We start from the raw sequence: 21206 nt of genomic DNA, 5'->3' as shown, positions 1-21206 counted from the left end.
ACAGCTGTGTTTAATCACAGGCGTGCATATTTCCTGAAAATGTAGCACTCCGTTTGGGTTACAAGCTGGCTCAGCACTGCTTGTTGACCTTCTTGGCCTGGATCGAGTCTTGGTAGCTGGAACTTACATAGATCAAGCCATCTGGCGGTACCTTTAGTTATCAACTGTCTGTATACAGGATGCAGATTATTGTGGAAACTCTCATTTCTCAGGCTCTGGAGATTCTGGTATGCACTTGCAGCTGGGGCTTTGGGTTAGAATCATCTACATTAAGGCTGATCATATTCAGCTGGTAAGAACCAACCTGGTCATAATGGTGGTATGGCCAGTGTCTGCTCTGATTGATTGGTACCCAGTGACATACTGCTGGTTCTGTATTTTGAACCTCACCTCTGATCCAAATTCTGTGCAGCACCATTCCTTCTGAAGCCTGGAATATCCTGCAGTCATGACCATGGATTAGAGTCCAGATCCCTGTTCAGGTGCTCATCCTTAGCTGTGCAATCCTCTTTCTCTGCTGCCTGTCACGGATGCTGCCCCCATTCGGGTAACTCTTGACTTCCTGATGATACCTCTCACCATTCCCCAGGGCCCCAAGGTTCCCAAGGCATCAGCCCCAAAAGCCCTCTAACCTGGGTTCAAACACCATAGAGGCCAATATGTTCACAACTAACAGAGGAGTCCTTGTGGATCTCAGCCCTCAATTCTGAGACCCAAGTTCACATGCCATCCCTGAGCTCAACTCCACGTGAGAGTCTGAGACTAAGGTCCATCAGCTCTCGAGTTGGGGATATTCTCTGCAGGATTATCTCAACATTGACTATTAAATTAGTCTGCTTGGGCTGTCATCATAGAATACTACAGACTGAGTGACGTAAACAAGAGACATTTATTTTTTCCGTTTTGGAGCCTGGAAGCTCAAGATCAAGGTGCCGGTAAGGATTGGTTTCCCCTGAGGTCTCCTTCCTTGGGTTGTAGACAGTACCTTCCTAATGTCCCTTCCTCTTCTCATAAGGATACTAGTCCTGATGAATCAGGAGCCCACCTCTATGACCCCACTTAGCCTTAATCACCTCTTTAGTGGTCTTATCTCCAAATATAGTCATTGGGGGTTAGGGCTGCAACATATGAATTTGGGGGGGGATGATGACACAATTCAGTCCGTAACAACCACTGAGCACTTGAAAAGTGGGTGGTCCAAACTGACATGTGCCCGAAGTGTAAACTCAACACTCCTCATCTTGTTTCACTTTGTCACTTTTCATCATGTCTGAAAAATGGAATATAGCATTTCATGAATACTTTTGATATTGAGGACATGATGAATGAGAACACTTTGGATATCTTGGGTTAATAGAATACAGTATTAGAATTACAACAGTGTGGCTATTCAAAAACTTGAAATCACATGCACGGCTTGCATTACGTTTCTGAAGCGCCGTGGATGTCTATACGTGCCTTAATCCTTCGTGTCATTCCTTCTCCCCACCTTCCATGCCCACACTTTCCAGCCTCCTGTTGGGCTCAGCCATCCAGTCCCATCAGCTGTGCTGCTGGCCGGGGAAGGGGTGGACATGCAGGTGGGTAGTGGAGACAGCAGGGCTTCCAGGTGAGGGAGGGGAAGGAAGGGAATGTGTCGCCCTGAGTCTGTCTGTGGTCTGGCTCGGGGTGGGGGTGGGGGGACACGTAAGATAAACGGGCCGTCCACAATGCCTGTATGACGCCCTCTTCGCACATCCTTGTGAAAGTCTCCATCCCTTACTCTGCCTCGGGGTGCTTTGCCAAGAGTCCCATTTATGATCCCACCTTGGAATGTTCTAGGTGCCAGAACAGAGTTAAGGGGTGAGAGAGAGAAAAAGCTCAGTTCACCACGCAGAGATGACTGAGATATGGTCCTGGACCTCAGTTGGCTCACACTGTCAATACAGGAAGGAGTTGGAGGTGGGGGGAGGAGATGGATGGCCTTGTGTTCAAGGCTATGCAAGGGGGCACTTTATATACATTATTTCATCCGGTCCTTCTAGCGACTGCATTTTATATTCATTTTACAGGCGAGAACACAGAGACTTGGGAAGGCTAAACAAATTCTCCATTGTTACCAGCTCACAGATAGCAGGGTCAGTGTTTGAGACTGAGTCTCTCTGACTCTGGGCTACCATGTGGTGCGCCTGGAGTAGAAAGGAGAGATTTTTCTGGAGCACGTGGGAACTCTCTTGAGTTGGATTCAGGTCCAGGAAGGAAAGCAAAGGGAATTCTAGGCAGGGGCTGGCATGAGCAAGGGTGGGGAGGTAAGTCCAGTGTTGGTACTCCCCAAAAAGTCCAACCAAGGGCTACCCTTCTGCAAGTCTTCTGCCCAACATTTAGGGTTGGGGAACCTTGGGACTTGGCAAGGACTTGTAGGGACCACCCACAGCCTGCTTATCCCTGTCAGGTTGTCTATGGGTTATTCCTTGCTGGCCTCACTCACCGGCTTCGTGCAAGGTCTTTTTTGAGGTTTATTATTTCCTTGTCCATATACTTGATGTTCCTCATTGGCTTGTCTGGCACCTGATGGGAAGGCAAGAAGTGAAAGACAGAAGGGTTAGTACGACCATTACAAATGGAGCCAGGCTTCAGGAAATCCCGTGCCTTCATCTGAGATCTCTGATCAGGTTGGAGGGGTCCTGGGTGGCACGGTGACCTTCTCTATACCGAAGAGGGGCCATATATACAGTGGAACTAGCAAGGGCTTTGGAGACAGGCAGACCCGAGCTTTGACCCTGGTTCTGTCTGGTGACTGACTGTGTGATCTTGGACAAATTACTCAACCTCTCTGGGCCTCGGTTTCTTCAGCAGAGTGGAGGAATAATTTCTGCCTTGTTGTGACAAGTAAATTCATTGCCACATCCTGACTCATAGCAAGCATTTGATAAATGGAGGCTCTCATTAGCATCATACTCAAAGTAAAGCAAAGAATTAAATATTAATAATCGTTGGTCACCCCATGTGCCCTCCTTAATGCCCATCACCCAGTTACCCCATCCCCCCACCCCCCCCTTCTGTAACCCTCAGTTTGTTTCCCGGAGTCCAGAATCTCTCATGGTTTGTCTCCCTCTCTGATTTCTTCCCATTCAGTTTTCCCTCCCTTCCCCTGTGGTCCTCTGCTCTATTCCTTATGTTCCATGTGTTGTGATGAGCACTGGGTGTTATATGCAACTAATGAATCGTTGAACACTACATCAAAAACCTATGATGTACTATATGCTGGCTAAATGAACATAATAAAAAAAAAATAAAAATGTTTAACAATCAGGTAAAAAAAAAAATCGTTGTTGGTGGCCTAGGCAGCTGATCTGCAAAGCTGAATCTTGTCAATGTAAAGATGCCCAGGTACATTTCTCGCCCTTGCCGTTCACACAGCAGGATTTTAGGAGTGAATTATCCAGGTGGTGGTTCATGATTTTTTCCTCCCTTTCTAGTATTCATTTGCCTTGCCTAGCCATAAGGGAAACCTCACAAGACTTAAATTCATTGCTCAGAGGTTGATACCAGGTCAATGTAAAGAAGAGAGTTAAATTAACTGTATTCTAATATAAAAGTCACTTTTCTCAGCCCCAGCTTTGCGAAACAATAATAAGACCATTATCTGGATTACCGCGTCTTGGAATGAATTCCTGCAATACTAATTTTTTTTTAATCAAAGGAAATCTCAAGAAATTCTGGGGAAATGGGTCCTTTTAGATGAAGCTGGTGGGAGAATGCATTGCAGTGACTTTTCTGAAGGGCGATTCGTCAGTGCATACTAAGTGCCGCCAAAGTGCGCTTGCCTCCGGATCTAACGATACTTCTGCTGTCAGGCATCCTATGGGAATATCCCTGCATGGGCACGGAGATCCATCAACAAAATTGTTCACTGGGATGCTGCTTGTGAGAGCAAACTCTTGGAAACCAACCTATACATCTTCACAATGGAAGACAGGTTAAATAATTATAGTGCATCTAAACAATGGAATAGTATGCAGCAATTAAGTGTGGTGACAATATAATGATGGAAGTATATTTACTGACATACGGAGATGTCTGAGTTCTTTGAGTGGGAAGACATGTTACAATATGTATCACGCGATTCTGCTTTTGTTTTTTTTGGAAAATGATTGTGCGTGTGCACATCTCCAAAGATACAGATAGCCATGTCCCCTGCCCCCAAATGCAGGGAGTCTCTCTGGGGGTGGGATTATGGCGAATTTTATTTTACTTTTCCTTAGCTTCTGTGAAATTCCTGGTGCTCTGCAATAAATATTACTCGGCTACGTGATAAACAAAGAGAAAAGATTACAAAAAAACAGGAAGTGGCCAAGTGAAGTTTGGCAAAGGCCAACTGGTGACCCTGTGTGGAGGGTGTTTTCCCAAAGGCGGAGCAAGGACTGGTGGTATGCTCACCGACAGAAATCACAATATGGCACCGGACACATGGGGGGAGGTGTGGTGTTTCCCCAGCAGCTCTCATCACCTGCTTTCTCTGGAATTGAAATTGTGCGGTGATGTCCACTGCCCTGGGCCTTTTAGGTGGAATGTGGGAAGGGAGGAGTATAGCTGCATCCAAGGCAAATAGCGTTGTGGCAGTGTGGTGGGGGTGGAGAGTGACATCTGGAGCCAGGGGGAAGGGCCTGTCACTGGCCTGATTCCCAACCATTTTTCTCCTGGGTCACCCAGTACACGTCCTGTGTGAGGCAGCTCAGATGAAGAATGGAGAGTCTCCGGGGGCCTGGGTGGTTCAGTAGGTTAAGCGTCTGACTCTTGATTTTGGCTTAGATCGAGATCTGGGTTGTGAGATCGAGCCCCATGTCAGGCTCTGCGCTCAGCACAGAATCTGCTTGAGATTCTCTCTCTCCCACTCTCTCTCTGCCCCTCTGCCCGCTCGCTTGTGCATGCTGTCTCTCCAAATAGATAAATAAAATCTTAAAAAAAAAAAAGGAATGGAGAGTCTCTGGCAATCCCCCAGAATACTCGTCACTGCAGCGCCTTCTCACCCACTAAGTATATAGGATACAAAAAAAGCATCCAGGATAGCCTCCAATAAACTCAACTAGATATGAAACAGTGGAATCATGTATCAACTTTGTCTTTGTAGTTATTATTAACAATGAATTACAGGTAATATATCTTAATATACCCAGTTGTTTCAACCCCTTGGATGAAAATGAATGGCAAACCTGTCAGTTTTCAGCTTAAGGGATGGGTGAAGTGGGAGAGGAGACAGACCTCCACGGAGGCATGTACGGATCTCCGGGAGTACTTTCTACAACTTCTACATAACGGACATTTGCTTTCCTCACACCCTGGGATCGCTTCCCTCTCCCTCTTGCTACTAGTTCCCTCATTAGACCATTTGCCCCTCTCCCATGGGGGCACTTGCACTCTGGGAGATAGTTATGGGACCAGCAGCAGGGGTGGTCCTGAATGACTGAAGCCAAACAGCACAGCCCATCCCCCATCACAGTGACTGGTTTAGGAATGGTCATGTGATGTAGATTGGGCAGATGAGATGCAAGCAGACATTTGCCAGGGGCTTCTAGAAAGCATGATTCCTAGATCTTTTGAGGAACCACAGGCAGTGACGTCCTCTTTCCTCTTTAACTATAATTGGAGAAGCAGATATCCCTGGGAGTTGCTGGTAGCCATTTTGTGCCCATGAGGGTTGCCAGCCTCCAGTTGAAGATATGGGGGAAGGCAGAGAAGAGAGTCAAAGAAAAATTTGTTCCGTGGTGCCTTGTTGAACTGATCAAGCATCACTAGACTTTTCATGAGCATCTCCTTTATTATTTAAACCAGTTTGAATTGGATTTTCTGTTACCTGCAGCCTTAGAATTTCTATCTGAAATATGTCCTCCCTTGGGTGTGCCAAGGCAGTCAATAGATCAAGAATTATTCTAACTTGTCTTCTTTTCCCTTCCCTTCCTCTTTTGGGTGATCAACATCAGATGACATCCATTCTGGTGCATTTTGCTGTGAAAGCAATGAAATTGGCCATGTTGAGATCAAACATTTGAAGTCAAGGTTACCTCTTCCTAATCCCTCTCTTTTCCTGAGCACCTCATTAACTCTTTCTTGCAGGACCAAAGTAATTTTCTTAAAAGATATTGTGAATTAAAAATACTTATGAACAAAGAAAAAACAAACACACTCAAATTTCCCTGCCAGATAATTTGAAAATACACAATTGAAACCCTGCTTGATCTCACTGTTGTATACACATCACTCTCTTAAATGTCTCACGTTTCACCCCCTTCAGGAAGCAAATATGGATACTCTCCAAATATGACATGACAAATATCCCCCACCCCCAATCTTGCCTACTGATAGTTGCCTCTAAAAGAGAATTCACTGGGGTTGGTGCTGATCAACTTATAGCAGCAAAGCCAAGTTGTCCCCACGATTGGGCACAAAACTTGGGCAGGACAAGATCCACTCCACAATCCCTGCGATTATGTCAACATTTCAGTGGATTCTCCCATTTTCACTGTGACCATTGTTTAAGCACAATTATAATAAGCCAGTGGTAATAATCGGCATTGAATGAGGGAGTTCTGTTTGTCAGGACATTTACCAACATCATTTGATATTAGCACAATTAAAAGTCTACAAGACATCCAAGAATCACTATCTTTATAACTTTCCGGAGGGCAATTTAGTCATGTATATATGTAGCCTTCAAAGCACATAGGCTCATACCCCCAGCAATTCGACTTTTATCCAAGGAAATTTTGCAGAAAGGATTAAAAGATTTATCCACGAGGATGCCTATCACAGCAGTATGAATAGTGAAAAGCATCTAAATGTCCAGCAATGAGCATTGAGAGAATAAATCACGGTCTATCCAGATGATGGCAGATGATGCATTTGAATTTGGTGCCAGTATTTAATGTTGCTATCAATGTGTATTTGTTGGCTATGGAAAGGAATATAATTTCAAGTGAAAATGAATGTTACAAAAATATAAAGAACTTAGATCACAGAGAGTTCTAAGATTCATATTCATAGAAATCTATAGATATTTCTCAAAATATATGCATGAATACAAATTATGTTTTAAAGTAATGATATGTGGCAAGGTATATATGCAATGACATAATAAGCTGGACGTAAATATAACAAATTGTTAATAGGGTTATTATCTCAGGGTGTTTGAATTATGGGTAAGCAATTTTTAATTTGGGTCATCTTTTTCCCTTCCTTAAAAATAATTTACCTATGGGCGCCTGGGTGGCTCAGTTGGTTAAAGCGACTGCCTTCGGCTCAGGTCATGATCCTGGAGTCCTGGGCTCGAATCCCGCATCGGGCTCCCTGCTCGGCAGGGAGTGTGCTTCTCCCTCTGACCCTCCCCCCTCTCATGTGCTCTCTCTCATTCTCTCTCTCTCAAATAAATAAATAAAAAACCTTAAAAAAAATTTACCTGTATTAGTCTATAAGCTAAGTGTAAGTTTTCAGTGCTGTTTTATTTATTTATTTATTTTTAAAGACTTTTATTTATTTGAAAAAGAGTGAGAGAGAGAGCACAAGTAGGGGGAGGACCAGAGGGAGAGGGAGAAGCAGGCTCCCCACTGAGCAGGAGCCTGGGATCCTGGGAGCCTGGGATCATGACCTGAGCCGAAGGCAGATGCTTAACTGACTGAGCCACCCAGGCGCCCTCAGTGCTGTTTTAAATTGAGTCATCTGAGAGTCTGGGGTGATGTAAGTTAATAGTATATGTTAGCACACTGTATCAGGCAGGGTCTAGGCAGGAAACAGAGCTCATGGCAGGTAGTTCAATACAGGGAATTAATATAGGGAAGCAGTTATAAAGGTGTTGTAAGAACTGAAAAGCTAGATAAGGGATGGCATGACATGCTAGAGATTGGCCAAAGAAAGAAGCTTCTACCACCTCCAGGGATAGAGGGGCTAAGGGGAGAGGTAGACTTCAAAAACCCTGGAATTGGGCCACCTGGCAGAGGGTGGGCTCATGGAAGAGATGTAGTTGCAGTTGGAACGGCCGCCAGAAGCTGAGTAAAGGGATAGGGAGGAATACTCTGGCTTCTTCCTTCCTCCGACCCTCCCATTTCCTCCTCATGCCTATTGGCTGAACCTACCTGGAAGCCCGTTGGTGAGGGCACCTGGGAAATGTAGTTTGCAAGGATCAGCCCCCTATGGGGAGCAGGACATGAAAATGGAAATGAGGGCCAAAATCAAATGGCTGTAGGTTATAGTTTCTGCTCTGGGTGCTGACCAGTGATTTTTGAACCATAAATCTGGTTCTCCTATTAATAAGGACCACTTTGCAGATGGCAATGTTGGATATTCCTAATCTTTGGATCCTAAGTTTGAGGTTTTTAGAATTTTCCATGGCTTAGATGCATATCCAGAATTGGGATCATTCTCTCTCTCTCAAAATCATTATCAAGGGCGCCTGGGTGGCTCAGTTGGTTAAGCGACTGCCTTCGGCTCAGGTCATGATCCTGGAGTCCCGGGATCAAGTCCCGCATCGGGCTCCCTGCTCGGCAGGGAGTCTGCTTCTCCCTCTGACCCTCCCCCCTCTCATGTGCTCTCTCTCTCTCTCATTCTCTCTGTCTCAAATAAATAAATAAAATCTTAAAAAAAAAAATCATTATCAAAACCCAGGTTTCTAAAGTATCCAGAACCCACCTGCTTCTCCCAGTTTCTTTTCCTGGAAAGTTTGGCTGACCCTTAAACAACATGGGTTTGAACTGTGTGTGTCCACTTGGATTTTTTTTTTACAGCACAGTTCTGTAAATGTATATTCTCTTCTGTATGATTTTCTTAATAACATTTTCTTTTCTCTAGTTTAATTCATTGTAAGAATACAATTTACAATACATATAAAGATAAAATATGTGTTAATCAACTGTTTACCTTGTCAGTAAGGCTTCTAGTCAATAGTAGGCTATTAGTAGTTAAGTTTTTGTGGGGGGGGAGTCTAAAGTTATACACAGATTTTTGACTGTGTGTGTGTGTGGGAGGGGTTCGGTGCTCCTAATTCCCATGTAGTTCAAGGGCCAGCTACATTGTATATTCCAGATCCTCACAGACCACTTCCTCTTGCACCAAAATTTATATGTCCTATGTCCCATACTGATAAACAAGCTGATGCTATTTCCTCCCTGCTGACACCGATTAAAATGTCTCCCTATCCAGGTAATCTATACAATTCTACGTTTAAGATTGTATTCTGGTTATGAGACTAACTAATGAACATTGCAGAAGATCAAGAAAAGATAAAAAATTAGGAGAAAGTAAAAGCCAAGTATCACCCCATCACCATCACTTTGGATGTCCTTTGCCTTGCTTTCTGTGACAGCTTCCAGCCGGGATTCATGAAAACCATCCTGGGACAGTGGACTTCAGTTTTCTGTCCTTGCTTCCCTTGGGAGTGCCATTGGCCTTAAGAGCCTTCAGTTACTCCATTGACTTGCAGAGCATGGTGGAGGCCTCTATTCTTGGTTCCTTGGAAAACAAAGTCAAATCTCTGCCCTGTCCACGTTTTCCTTTTCTGGTTGATCTGTAAATGCGTCTTTGACAGCAGGTCTGTGAGAAACGCCACATGACATCCTGTAATGTGTCAGGTTAAAAGCTGATAAATGTGGAGGGCAGGAGTACAGCTCAAGTGGAGCCTTAGATGGGATGGTTTTTGGGCAGGTGTACTCGACATTTAATATTCATGTGCTGGGACTATTTAAAATAGTAACGTTTGGAAGCGATTTGGTTTTTTTTTTTTAAAGATTTTTTATCTGTTTATTTGACAGAGAGAGACATAGCGAGAGAGGGAACACAGGCAGGGGGAGTGGGAGAGGGAGAAGCAGGCTTCCCGTGGAGCAGGGAGCCCCATGCGGGGCTCAACCCCAGGACCCCGGGATCATGACCTGAGCCGAAGGCAGATGCTTAACGACTGAGCCACCCAGGCACCCTGAAGTGATTTGGTTTAACCTGACAGCTGAGAAGTGGGAGGTTGCAGGAGTGAATGGAAAAAGCTCTGTTGTCCAAAAGACCCAGGTTTGAGTACTGGCTCTGTCATAGAGGAGTTGAGTAACTCAGAAAACTCTCCGCGTGTTTCCCCAACTGTGAAATGGACTTAATGCTGTCCACCAATAACATTTCTATTCTGTGTGCTGTACACTGTTCTAAGTGTGTTCTTATTTGAAATACATGATTCCATTTAGACCTTGCCATATTATTATTTTCATTGTATAGGGAAGCAAGCTGAGGCTTTGAAAGGTGAACATGACATGCTATTGAGTGGCAAAGTCTGGATCTGAACTCAAGTTTAAGTGACAACAGAGCACATATTCTTAACCATGACTTCATTCTGATTCCCATTTTGCATAGTGGGGGCTAAATAAGGGATAGCAGGTTCTGGCTATTAATTTACAGATACTACCTCTAAAGCCTGCCCACTGAATTTTGTTGGATTTTGTCATAAACATTTTTATATGACGAAAACTCAGAATGCTTTGTTGGAGGTCATGACTGGAAAGCCAATCTTGAAACTTTTTTTTTTTTTAAGATTTTATTTATTTATTTGACAGAGAGAGACATAGTGAGAGCAGGAACACAAGCAGGGGGAGTGGGAGAGGGAGAAGCAGGCTTCCCGCAGAGCAGGGAGCCCGACGTGGGGCTCGATCCCAGGACGCTGGGATCATGACCTGAGCCAAAGGCAGACGCTAAATGACTGAGCCACCCAGGCGCCCCTGGAAAGCCAATCTTTTAAATATCTGTTGTTCTTTGTCTTTTTATGAAAGAATGTTCCAAACCCATCTTGGTTATTTCTTAAAATATGATCTACTTCCTAGAATCAGATTAAGATGGAAATGAATTCCTGCTAAATGTACTTGGGCTGATGCAGATATCGGGAGCAGCTGGGATGCTCTGTCAAGTGGTGAGGGGGAAGGGAGGCCATTTGAAAAGCTGAGAGCACTGAGGAGCAAGCAAGATGATTACCAAATTTCAGACTCATTATGGAGAAGCTGTAAAGAACAAAATGGGCAGAGAGTGGGTAGGATCCATGGCAAGAGCATACGCATGAGCCCAGAGATCTTTGCTTGCACACTGATACTTAAGCTTTCGGTGGGTTTATGATGGTGATCGGTACTTTCCTTTGGGGAGGATGAGGGTTTGTTTTTTTGTTTTTTGGTCATAAATATAGGTACCTACCTACAGGGATAACCCAGAACTAGTGACCTCATCCCCATGTAGACACTTCTGGCTGAAATATGCATGTGCTATTGAATTCTTTAAAGAATTTCTTCGCTGAAAGCAGGGTGCCATCCTTTAGAGTATTTTGATTCAGTTACTCTTGTTTTTCTCATCTTTCTATGGACCCAGGAGAAACGAGGTTGGGGGCCTGGGGAGTAGTGGGGTGGTGGAAAAGGGGACGGTCATCCAGGGGAGAGGAGTGAGTCCTCTGCTAAGGACAGAATAAGCAGCAAGAATCTCTGGGGGGGCGGGCAGGGAGGAAAGGGATGACAATGGTCCCTGTGAAGAGAGCTTCTGATCTCCAGCTCCTGACACAGTGTCTGGCCCGAGTTCAATCCATCATTGCTGAATGACGAGATGAATGCATCACGGTCTCAAGGTTCAACCCTATAGGTTAATTGTTAATTACAGAGGGAACAAGGTACCTGCATAATGACAAGCTCTGGAGGATACCACCTGAACTAGCGCGAGCACACTCAGCATCACCAGTGATGGGACAAACTGATGTCACGCGCCCTTGGAGCAATGCACTGGGAGGACACGGCGTCACCTACATGGTATTTCTGCCCCAAATGCCTGGTCTGAGTGTGGTCGGGAAGGAATGATGAGAAAAATAAAAAGTGAGGGTCCTTCTACAAAAATAAATGACCTGGAATCTTGGAAAAAGTCAACGCCTGTGTCAGTCGGGGCCTCTGGGAAGCAGGTACTGAGACAGGAGTACAAGAGGCTTATTGGGATAAGCTTGTGAGAGAGAAAAGAGGGAGAGAGCAGGACTGGGCGGAGACAGCTTCACACCATGATGGGGATCTGACAAAGCCTCAGCCAATGCAATAGGGAGTTCTAGAGCAAAGACTGCACACTATGGGAGTGCAAGCATAGGGCAGAAATGGCCGGCGCTCATTGGCCGGTGGTGCTGGGTTGATCCTGCCCTCTGAGGGAGATCTGAAACTACCCTGCCCTCTGAAAGTACCAATAACTAGAGTCTCTCAGCTACCTGCACTCCTTAGGGCTGAATGGCAAGTTCTTTCTTGGTGAGAGTTCCAAGAGACACACCTCTGTGGCTTCCACAGTGTCAAATCCTATAAACCACCCCACACATCTGTCACCAGCAACATCCACTCTGCGGGAGAGGGCCCCAGCTCTGTCGACAGTGTGCCTTGGGACTGGATGGGGAGTCTGGGGCTGGGGGCCTTTTTTTGCATGGTTTTATGTAATCCTCACGCCAACCTTTATGAGGTACCCGTATTCCTATGTTGCTGGAAAGGAAACCCAGGACCCTAGAGGTTAAGCTGCTTATCCAAGGGCCCGTGGGTCATCAGTGGGGGAGCTCAGTAGCTTGTACTCTTTGACACCGTTCCCCCCCGCCCCCATCCTTCCCTAGTCCAGGGGCCAGCAAACAATGGCCTGCTGTTGGCTTTTGTAAATTGGGAGTTTTTACTGGAACTTACTAGAACACATTCATACCCCTTTATTTATGACTGCAAACCGAGGGAACTCTTGTTTCCCATCTGTAAATGAGAGACAGAGATGTCAGTCTGGGGTGGCCTGCAGAATTCATTTGATCTGTGCAGTGTTTACAATCATTTGGAATTCATTTCCTACCTTTAGAAATGATGGTCTTTCACATACACACTCAGATTTCTAGCGGTGCAAGGATATAAAAGGTTGCAGAAAATGTGGAGTGTGCAGGCTTCTTTTGCGTTGAGAGTGGGGTGGGGGGGAGGGGGAGTGACTAAGCCTCATAAATGGACAAATTATTGTGGAATTGTTACACATCTCCACCGTGCTCAGCGTTTTATGCCGTCGATCCCATTTGCTTCTTCCCACGGTTATTAATAAACCCATTTCACAGGGAGAGCACAGAGGAGGTCATGCAAGGTCACACGGTTAGCATCGGAGCCAAGACTAGAACCCCAATGTAATGGCTAATTTGAGGTGTCAGCTTGCCTGGGCCACCGAGTGCTCAGATATTTTGTCAGGCACTATTCTGGGTGTTTCTCTGCGGATGTTTTTGGATGAGTTTAAACATTTGAATCAATAGACTGAGTAGGGAAGATTGCCCTTCCTAGTGTGGGTGGGCCTCATCCAATCAGCTGAAGCCAGAATAGAACAAAAGCTCATCTCCCCAGGCCCATAAGAGTTAACTCCTCTTGCCTGTCTGTCCTTGGAGCTGGGACATTAGTGTTTTCCCTGCCTCTGGAGCTGATACATCAGCTCTTCCTGGGTCTTGAGCTGGGAGGCTTTCAGACTAGAACATACACCACTGTGTCTCCAGCTTGCCAACTGCAGGTCTTCCGTCTTGTCAGCCTCCACAACTGCATGAACCAATTCCTTGTAATGAATCTCTTTGTCTACGTGCATCCTATTGGCTGTTTCTCCGGAGAACTCTAATGCATCCTGTCTTCTTGTCGTTAAAACCTGGGTCCTCAACCAGTAAGCCTCTCTGAAAATTCAAAGCCTTTTCCAATCCTTTGTGTTGGAGGGAAAGACAACATTATTCCATAATTTGTTCCTCAAATCATCCTTGTTTTTAAGGAGGGTGATTGGTTTGTTGAGAAGGGAGATGAGTGTGAAGATGGGTACTGGAGAAGCATAGAAAGAGGATGAAGGGTTCCAGTTGGTAAAAGTAGAGTGAGATATCATGGAGGGTGGGGAGAGAGCCTTGGGGTGGGGCAGAGGGCAACACACATCCAGTAAAAATGCACTAGTGTAAAGGATGGTTTTATTGATTTTTTCCTCCATGGGGCTCAAAGTAACCCTCCTCTCCATCTCTTCCGTGAACCCTCCAGTGAAATCCACATGACACACTGGAATTGTTTAGGTAGGAATTATGCTTTGAGGGGCCGGACAAGGTGTGAGCCAGGCCCCAAGGTGTGCAGGGGAGAACAGAGGTAGAGGAGTGACCGATATGGAGGGGGAATGGGATGTGGATTCAGAGTCCCAGCTCCTTGCCCCTCTAGCTGTGTGACCGAAGGTCTGTCACTCCCCTCTGTACATCAGGTCTCCCACCTGGCACCTGCCCAGTCTTCAGCCACGACGCTATGAGAAGCAGCTTGGTATATAGGCTTTGTGAACCAGACATGTCAGAGAAGGTTACTGTCATTATCACTATATCGTAAGTATGTGGAATTTTTACAAAATTGAAGCATAAATTAAAGACGAAAAGTATAACTTGAGTGAGATTACGAAAATATTCCCAAATACACTCATGAAGGACAGATGAAGACTATCAAACAACCTGGAGAGTCAGCAATGGTAGCGATGCAGTGATTTAACAGTAGGTGGCGCTAGATGCCATAGCTTTCAATCAAGCCCAGGTTTCCTTCTATCTCTTAATCCGCCACCCTCCACTCGCACTTGATTGAAATGGAAATTGGCTGCCAGCATCAGTGAGCCCCCAACAGCCCTGGGAGTGAGCTGGCAGGCCAGCAGCCAATGTGCTATAGCCACCCAGTTAAAAAAAAATTAATAAAATACTTTAATCTCCTATGCTCTTTTGAAAGACTAGATATGAGGGGCCCCCAGTCCGCGGTTGGGCAGCAGTAGCCAATGGGAATCCGTATGATGGGCTGTCATTCAAAGTCCCAGAGGAGCCTCTGGATACGGGCCCTAGGATGTAACAACCATCTTGCCAGCAGGACTTCTGTTCGATAATCATGCCTAAATTTATGCCTAAATAATTATGCCTAAAATTTTCAGGACCTCCCATGTGTCTGGAAAAGGGTTAGGGCTGGAGATGGCAAATGGGCTCCGCCTTGAGGGCCAGCTTCAATCTACATTAATAGCAGTGGCTGTCTGGAGCTCCCTGCAGTCCGATCTCATCCCAAGAATTCTGTGATTGATTAGCAATGTCTGCCATGGTTCCAGGAAGGAAAAGTAGCATCGAGACATACAACTGCCATTCCTGTGCCAGGCACTTTACCTACGTGTGTGTGGGGGGGGGGGGGGGGGTAAGTCCCACATGCGTCTTCAGTTTCTTTTCTCTCTCCCTGGAAGAAGATGAAGTCAACATCTTTACAAAATCCCAGTGAATCCCTTGAAGGTCCAAAGAAACCCAGCCTTCCATTGGTTAAACTCATTTAGCCTCATTCTCCACATGAGAAGCAGAAGCAATGGTGAAAGGGAAAAGATGGAAGGTGCAGAATTCCTGCTGGGGGCTTGAATTCCCCTGGGGATGAGCTTTCCTGTGTGTCCAGGGCTGCATTGATATGAATTCTACAATGCTGTTTTCAGAGTGCCAGCCAATGCCAAGTTACGTGCGCCTGTTAGGACACTGAGTGAGGGGCAAGAGAAGCTCAAATATTTCTTTTTTTTTTTTTTTAAAGATTTTATTTATTTATTTGAGACAGAGAGAATGAGAGAGAGAGCACATGAGAGGGGGGAGGGTCAGAGGGAAAAGCAGACTCCCCGCCGAGCAGGGAGCCCGATGCGGGACTCGATCCAGGGACTCCAGGATCATGACCTGAGCCGAAGGCAGTCGCTTAACCAACTGAGCCACCCAGGCGCCCGAGAAGCTCAAATATTTCTTAAATACCTACTATGCATTAGAAACCAGTCGGGTCTGCCCTCAAGGAGCTCACGGTCTAGTGGGGGAGACAGGTATCAAACAGGCAGTTCAGCTATAATGTGGTGATGCTCAGGCAGTGACCCCAGCTTGAGGCTGGTGAGGGGAGGTTACTGGCCGAGGTTCTGACTGAGCTGAACACAAAAAGTGGAGAGAGAATGGTTTCAGACAGAGGGACCCACGAGGAGTTGGGATGTAGGGTATGATGCGGGCGGGGGAGCCATGAAGGTTCTCCGGACGTCCCCAAGCAGGAGAAAACATGCCCAAAGCTGGTAATGCTGCTGAGAAGCCATGAGAAGCCACTTCAGCAAATAAGCTCAGAGTTGAAAGCCCTAGCTAAGGACTGAAGATGAAACCTCGAGTTTTATTTCATTTTTTTAATCGTAGTTTTTCTTTTGAATAGGCAGCATTTTCAAATGGTTCAAAAACAAATAAAAGGGTATGTAGCTAAAAAAATATTACTTACATCTTGTCCTCAAGCTATTCATTTCCCTCCCCAGAGAGGACAAGGGTTACCAAGCTCTTGTGTATCCTTCCAGAGAGATTTTATACTCTAATAAGCAAATGCACATGCGTGCGCACACACACACAGACCCGCTGTACTACCTGGATGGGGCAGTCACGCCAAGGGCGGGCAGAATACTCCCTCCATCGCCCCAGAGGCCCCCTCGGTGTCCTGCACTGGCCCCGTGGACATCGTGGTGACTGGTCTGGCACCTCTCATGCCGAGCAGATGTGTGTTCCCAGCTGCCCTCAGGGTGAGTTTTCCAGCCAGTGTGTTCTGGATCAGTGCATCCAATGCTGCAAAGGGTCCCTACTGAAGGAGCTTTATAAACACAAAACAAAACTGCAGCTACGATGCCTCTCACTGGCTCTCCATCCCTGGGGGAAGGATATAATCCCCAGTATGTAAAATCTAGTCTTCTGGCTTTGGCCTGAGGATCACTGTGGGGAAGGCAAGTGGGCCATGGTTTGAGCACCGAGACTCTACTTATATTCACAAAGTAAAAGGAAAACCAGCAGTTCTCATTTAAAATATTTGTTAGATTCAGCTTACCTCCTTAGCATGTTTCCTGTTTTTAACGTAAAAGTCAAAACCACTGATTTAAGCTGCTCTTATGCTTGTGTTGTAGACTGTGTGTTTTCCCACCCTCCTCGAAATTCTAGCCTCGTAGTGCTCGCAGGGAGTGTGACCTTGTCACATGGTGTCTTCAGTCTCTGGCACAAGGCCAAACCAGAGTGGTTTCTTGGCAGTTAGTTGTTGAGTGGGTGGATGAACCAGTGAAAATAAAGCTGTAATATACTTTGATTTTCGGCTTTTAGACTCAACTCCTAGACAAAGCCCAGAAAACTGAACCTCGGGCCCAGAACAGAATGCAGGCTGTCAATCTGGATGATGTAAATGTAGTAGTAAAAGACCCAAGGAGAGATGATGAGCTGAACTACTTATTCCTCTATCAAGTGAGGAGTCAGAGATACTCTCTGTGGTGAATGGGGACAGAAATGCAACTGTAATGTAGCTTTTTAAAAAGACTTTATTTTTATCTTATTTTCTTTTAAAATTGAGCAGAAGGTACAGAGGTTTTCCCCTATATTCCCTGCCCCCACACGTGCAGAGCCCCCACACATGCATTGTCAGCATCCCCCACCAGAGGAGTGCACTTGTTACAATTGATGAACTACATTGACATGTCATTATCACCTCAAGTTCATGGTTTACATTAGGGGTCACTCTTGGTGATGCACATTCTATGGGTTTGGATGAATGTCTAACGACATGTATCTGTCATGACAGTATCATACGGAAGAGTTTCACTGTCCTAATAACACATTTTTTAAAGTTGCAGAATTAACCGGTGACAGAACTAAAGGTAATACTATTTTGGGGAGGATGGGGCTTGGAGGTTGGGAGTGTGTAAGGATGCCAAGCGGCCAGATCCCCGTTTTTCATAGCAGGAAGTCATTAAAGTCTTAAACATATAAGCTGAGAAATTGAAGTGCAACTTGAATAATTTGGAAATGTAGATCATTGGAAGAAATAATAGGCAAGTTGTTAGAAGTGGCAGCCTGGGGAATGCCTTCAGTAGTGAAAAGTGGGCTCAGGAGAGGGACTCCTACTCTTTGGTATTTTTTTTTTTAACCAGTGTATGTTTTACATTATTTAAAAAAAAAAAAAAGTTTGAGAACGCTATTCAGAAGCAATGAAAATACAGAGCCCCCCTCTGTTCCTATGAAAACCAACAAGCACAACAAGCCCCTAATATCCATTCTCATTTCGAAGTCAAGACAAAATTAATTTAGAAAAGAAAATACAGCCGGGGAGCAGAGTTTAGCAACCTCAGGAAATTCAGGGAAATGTAATTGAGTAAGAATTATCTCCTTAATTACTTCTGACCAAATCAATAACAACGCTAGATGAGAAACCACGGTCGTCACCAACGAGTATCAAGTTACTGAGTAACGAATTGGGGTTCAGACTTGTTTGAAAGAGCAAAACACCTGCTTCTCATGGTCAACAAACATGGTTCCTGGGTGGAGGATGGGCAGAGGCAGGAGAGGACAGTGGCTGGCAGCCTGGGGTGGGCCACCTGCTTATTGCTTTCGGAGGGTGAAAGCCTGCACAGAGAGCCCTTCTCCAAAGAGTTGAAAGCATGGTTCATCTCCATGCTTTGCTGATGCTCACCAGGGGAGAAGCTAGTTAACCATGTTAGTGAGAGGGAGGTGAACCGAACACCCCAGAAGTAGTGAGTGGGAGAGCCTTTTTGTTTTCAGAGCACAAGATTCTGTGTTGGAACTACACAGATTTCTTTGAAACCATCTTGGATGTGCCTTTCTAGGGAGGTGGTGAGGACCCTTGTCCCAAAGGGGCCCTGCTGGGCACACCTTCTAGATCTTTCTGGGACATGGTTATTTGGCCTGGGTTAAAATTCTATCTAGAGCTGGAATCCAAGTGGGCACCATTTGCCTAACCTCATGCAGACCTACCTGTCTCCCTCAATATTGGGGTCTCTAGACAATTGTCTAGGGCCTTCTCACTTCCCTCTCACACTCTGTGCCTTACTCTTGGCTCCCCTGCTCCCTGGGACTTATCAGTGGGTCATCCCCACTGTCCAGGACACATTGGATATTCTTTTGTTCAAAAAAGACTTACCGAGTCCTTCTTAGGATTCCAGCTCCGTGCTAGGAAATACACATCCTTCCCAAAGCTCCCGCTCGGAGTCTTGTAGGGGGTGGGCAGACAGTTAAGCAGAGTACAATACCCTGGAGTATAGGCAGGGGTGGAAGTGGGCCTGGGGGGCTGAGACGGGGTAAAGTCTCAGGAAGGGAGAGGGAGATGCTGAGATTGTGGGGCTGTCTCTTCCTCTCAATTTGAGCTCCTTCAGGGCTAAGACTGAATCTTGTCCTCCAGTGGATCACAAGCACAGGGCATGACATGCAGCAAGCACGGGATGAACACTTGATGAAGGGAAGGATGGACAGATGGATGGATGTCATCCTTCACCTCTTGATGGTAAAAGAGTAGTTGGGTCTGGCCCCCAGACTATGGCCAAAGTAGAAGGGGAACCACATCAGGTATTGGACAGAAAGCCACTCAGGCAGCGTGACAAGTTGGAAAGACACCCAGAGCAGGCAACAGTCAGAGATGAAGGAAGTGACTCCTATGGCCAAGTGGAGACTTGAAGGACTAGGGGGATCTAAAAGAAGAACAAGGAGGATGCTGTTTCAGGCAGAGGAACAGCATGTGCGAAGATCTGGAGCTGATAGAGAACCTTCCTATTTAAGCATGGTGGCTGGGAGCCTACCCAGGCCCCTGGGATTGGAGATGGGACACCGATTTGCAGCTTGAGCTGATTAAAGCCCAAAGCCATACTCTTGGAGTTGGGGAAATCTGTGGACAGTTAGGGCTGCAGTAACCTCCTCCTAGGCACAGACCCAGCAGTCACCTTCCCAGGGGAGCTGCCTCTCCCAACCTCTATCCATGTGGCTTTAAGGACGGGCACATGACATAGCCCTGGCCAGTGAAAATATACTCGCAGCTCCCCGCCCACAGGGAGGGTTTGCCTCTTTTATGAGTCTGAGACCCAGCGGCCTAACGGCTTTCAATCCCAGGGTGCCTGCTTCAGCTGTTAGGAAAGAGCTCTCTTTCCATAGAGATTGCTGAGCTAGGAGAACGTCAGCCTGGAGCTCTTGGTTGGTCATGTTGGTCACCATTTTGGTAAAGCCTACTTGAGAATGAAGCCAACATAGGAGAAAGAAGAAATAAGATAAAGATACTGTTGGAGCACCTGGACCTAACTATTCCTGAAGTGAGATTTACCTGTGGACTTTCTGTTTACTTGAGACAATTAATTTTCTCTTTTGCTTAGGCCACTTTGAATTGAGTTTTTCCTATCATTTGTGATCAAAAGGTCTTGACGATGATTTTGCTAGCATATTGCGACTAGTCTAGATGACCCCAAACTATACCCCAGGAGAGTTATACTGCTTCCTTGTGTCTAAACCAAAACCCATGCGAGAGCACTGATTCCATATAGCTTTTCTTTTTTTTTTTTTTAAGATTTTATTTATTTGAGAGAGAGAGTATGTATGAGCAGGGGAAGGGGCAGAGGGACAGGCAGACTCCCCGCTGAGCGCCGAGTGGGGCTCGATCTCAGGACCCTGAAGCTGAAGTCAGACGCTTAACGACTGAGCCACCCAGGTGCCCGGGAGAGCACTGATTTTAAAATCATCAGAGGAGGCGTCTGGGTAGCTCAGTCAGTTAAGCATCTGCCTTCCGCTCAGGTCACGATCCCAGAGACTCGGGATCAAACCCTCCATCAGGCTTCCTGCTCAGCGGGGAGTCTGCTTCTCCCTCTGCGTCTGCTCCTCCCCCCACTTGTGCTTTCTCTCTCCCTCCCTCTCCCTCTCAAATAAGTAAGTAAAATCTTTTAAAAAATAATAATAAAGTCATCAGAGATCATCAGAGTTGAGAGATTACCCAGCACAGCCCCCTCCATCACATGACAGATATACTAAAAATGGCCACCATTTATGGAATGCTTACTAAGTGTTACAAGGAGCCGTCCTAGGTGCTTTACATCTATTAACTCATTTCACTCTTGCAATACATTTTGTGGATAGGACTGTTTTTAACTCTATCTCACGGATTAGAAAATGGACTCACAGAGACATGGAGTAAACTTACAGACTTACATGACAAGTAAGGGGCAGAGGTAGAGTAGTTGAAATTCAAGCCGTGGCTTAGTTCCAGAGTGAGTACTCTCCCTGTCCCACAGACAGATGAGCAATCCAAGACCCAGAGAGGCTGAGAATTTTCCTAAGGCCACACAGTAAAGCAGCAGAGACCCGGGACAAGAATACACAGGGCCTTGCTTCCCAACAGGCCACCCAGCAGGTACAATGAATGGAAGGGCAGCTA

At 45.9% G+C, this 21206-nt stretch overlaps 1 protein-coding gene across 1 annotated transcript in view; it reads right to left on the bottom strand.

The window, feature by feature from the left end:
• CCDC60 (coiled-coil domain containing 60) overlaps nt 1-21206 on the bottom strand; it is a 157785-nt gene that overhangs the window by 82722 nt on the left and 53857 nt on the right. The window contains exon 2 of the mRNA XM_045886468.1: nt 2468-2547. Within this exon, the coding sequence (XP_045742424.1) occupies nt 2468-2547 (80 nt within the window). The remainder of the gene's footprint in view (nt 1-2467; nt 2548-21206) is intronic.

Source organism: Mirounga angustirostris, unplaced genomic scaffold (assembly GCF_029215605.1).
Source record: "Mirounga angustirostris isolate CCGP_5_RB_7025 unplaced genomic scaffold, mMirAng1.0.hap1 SCAF_14, whole genome shotgun sequence".
In the NCBI taxonomy this organism is placed as follows: domain Eukaryota; kingdom Metazoa; phylum Chordata; class Mammalia; order Carnivora; family Phocidae; genus Mirounga; species Mirounga angustirostris.
The sequence above is the reverse complement of the archived record's forward strand: the minus strand, read 5'-3'. Positions and strand labels throughout refer to the sequence as shown.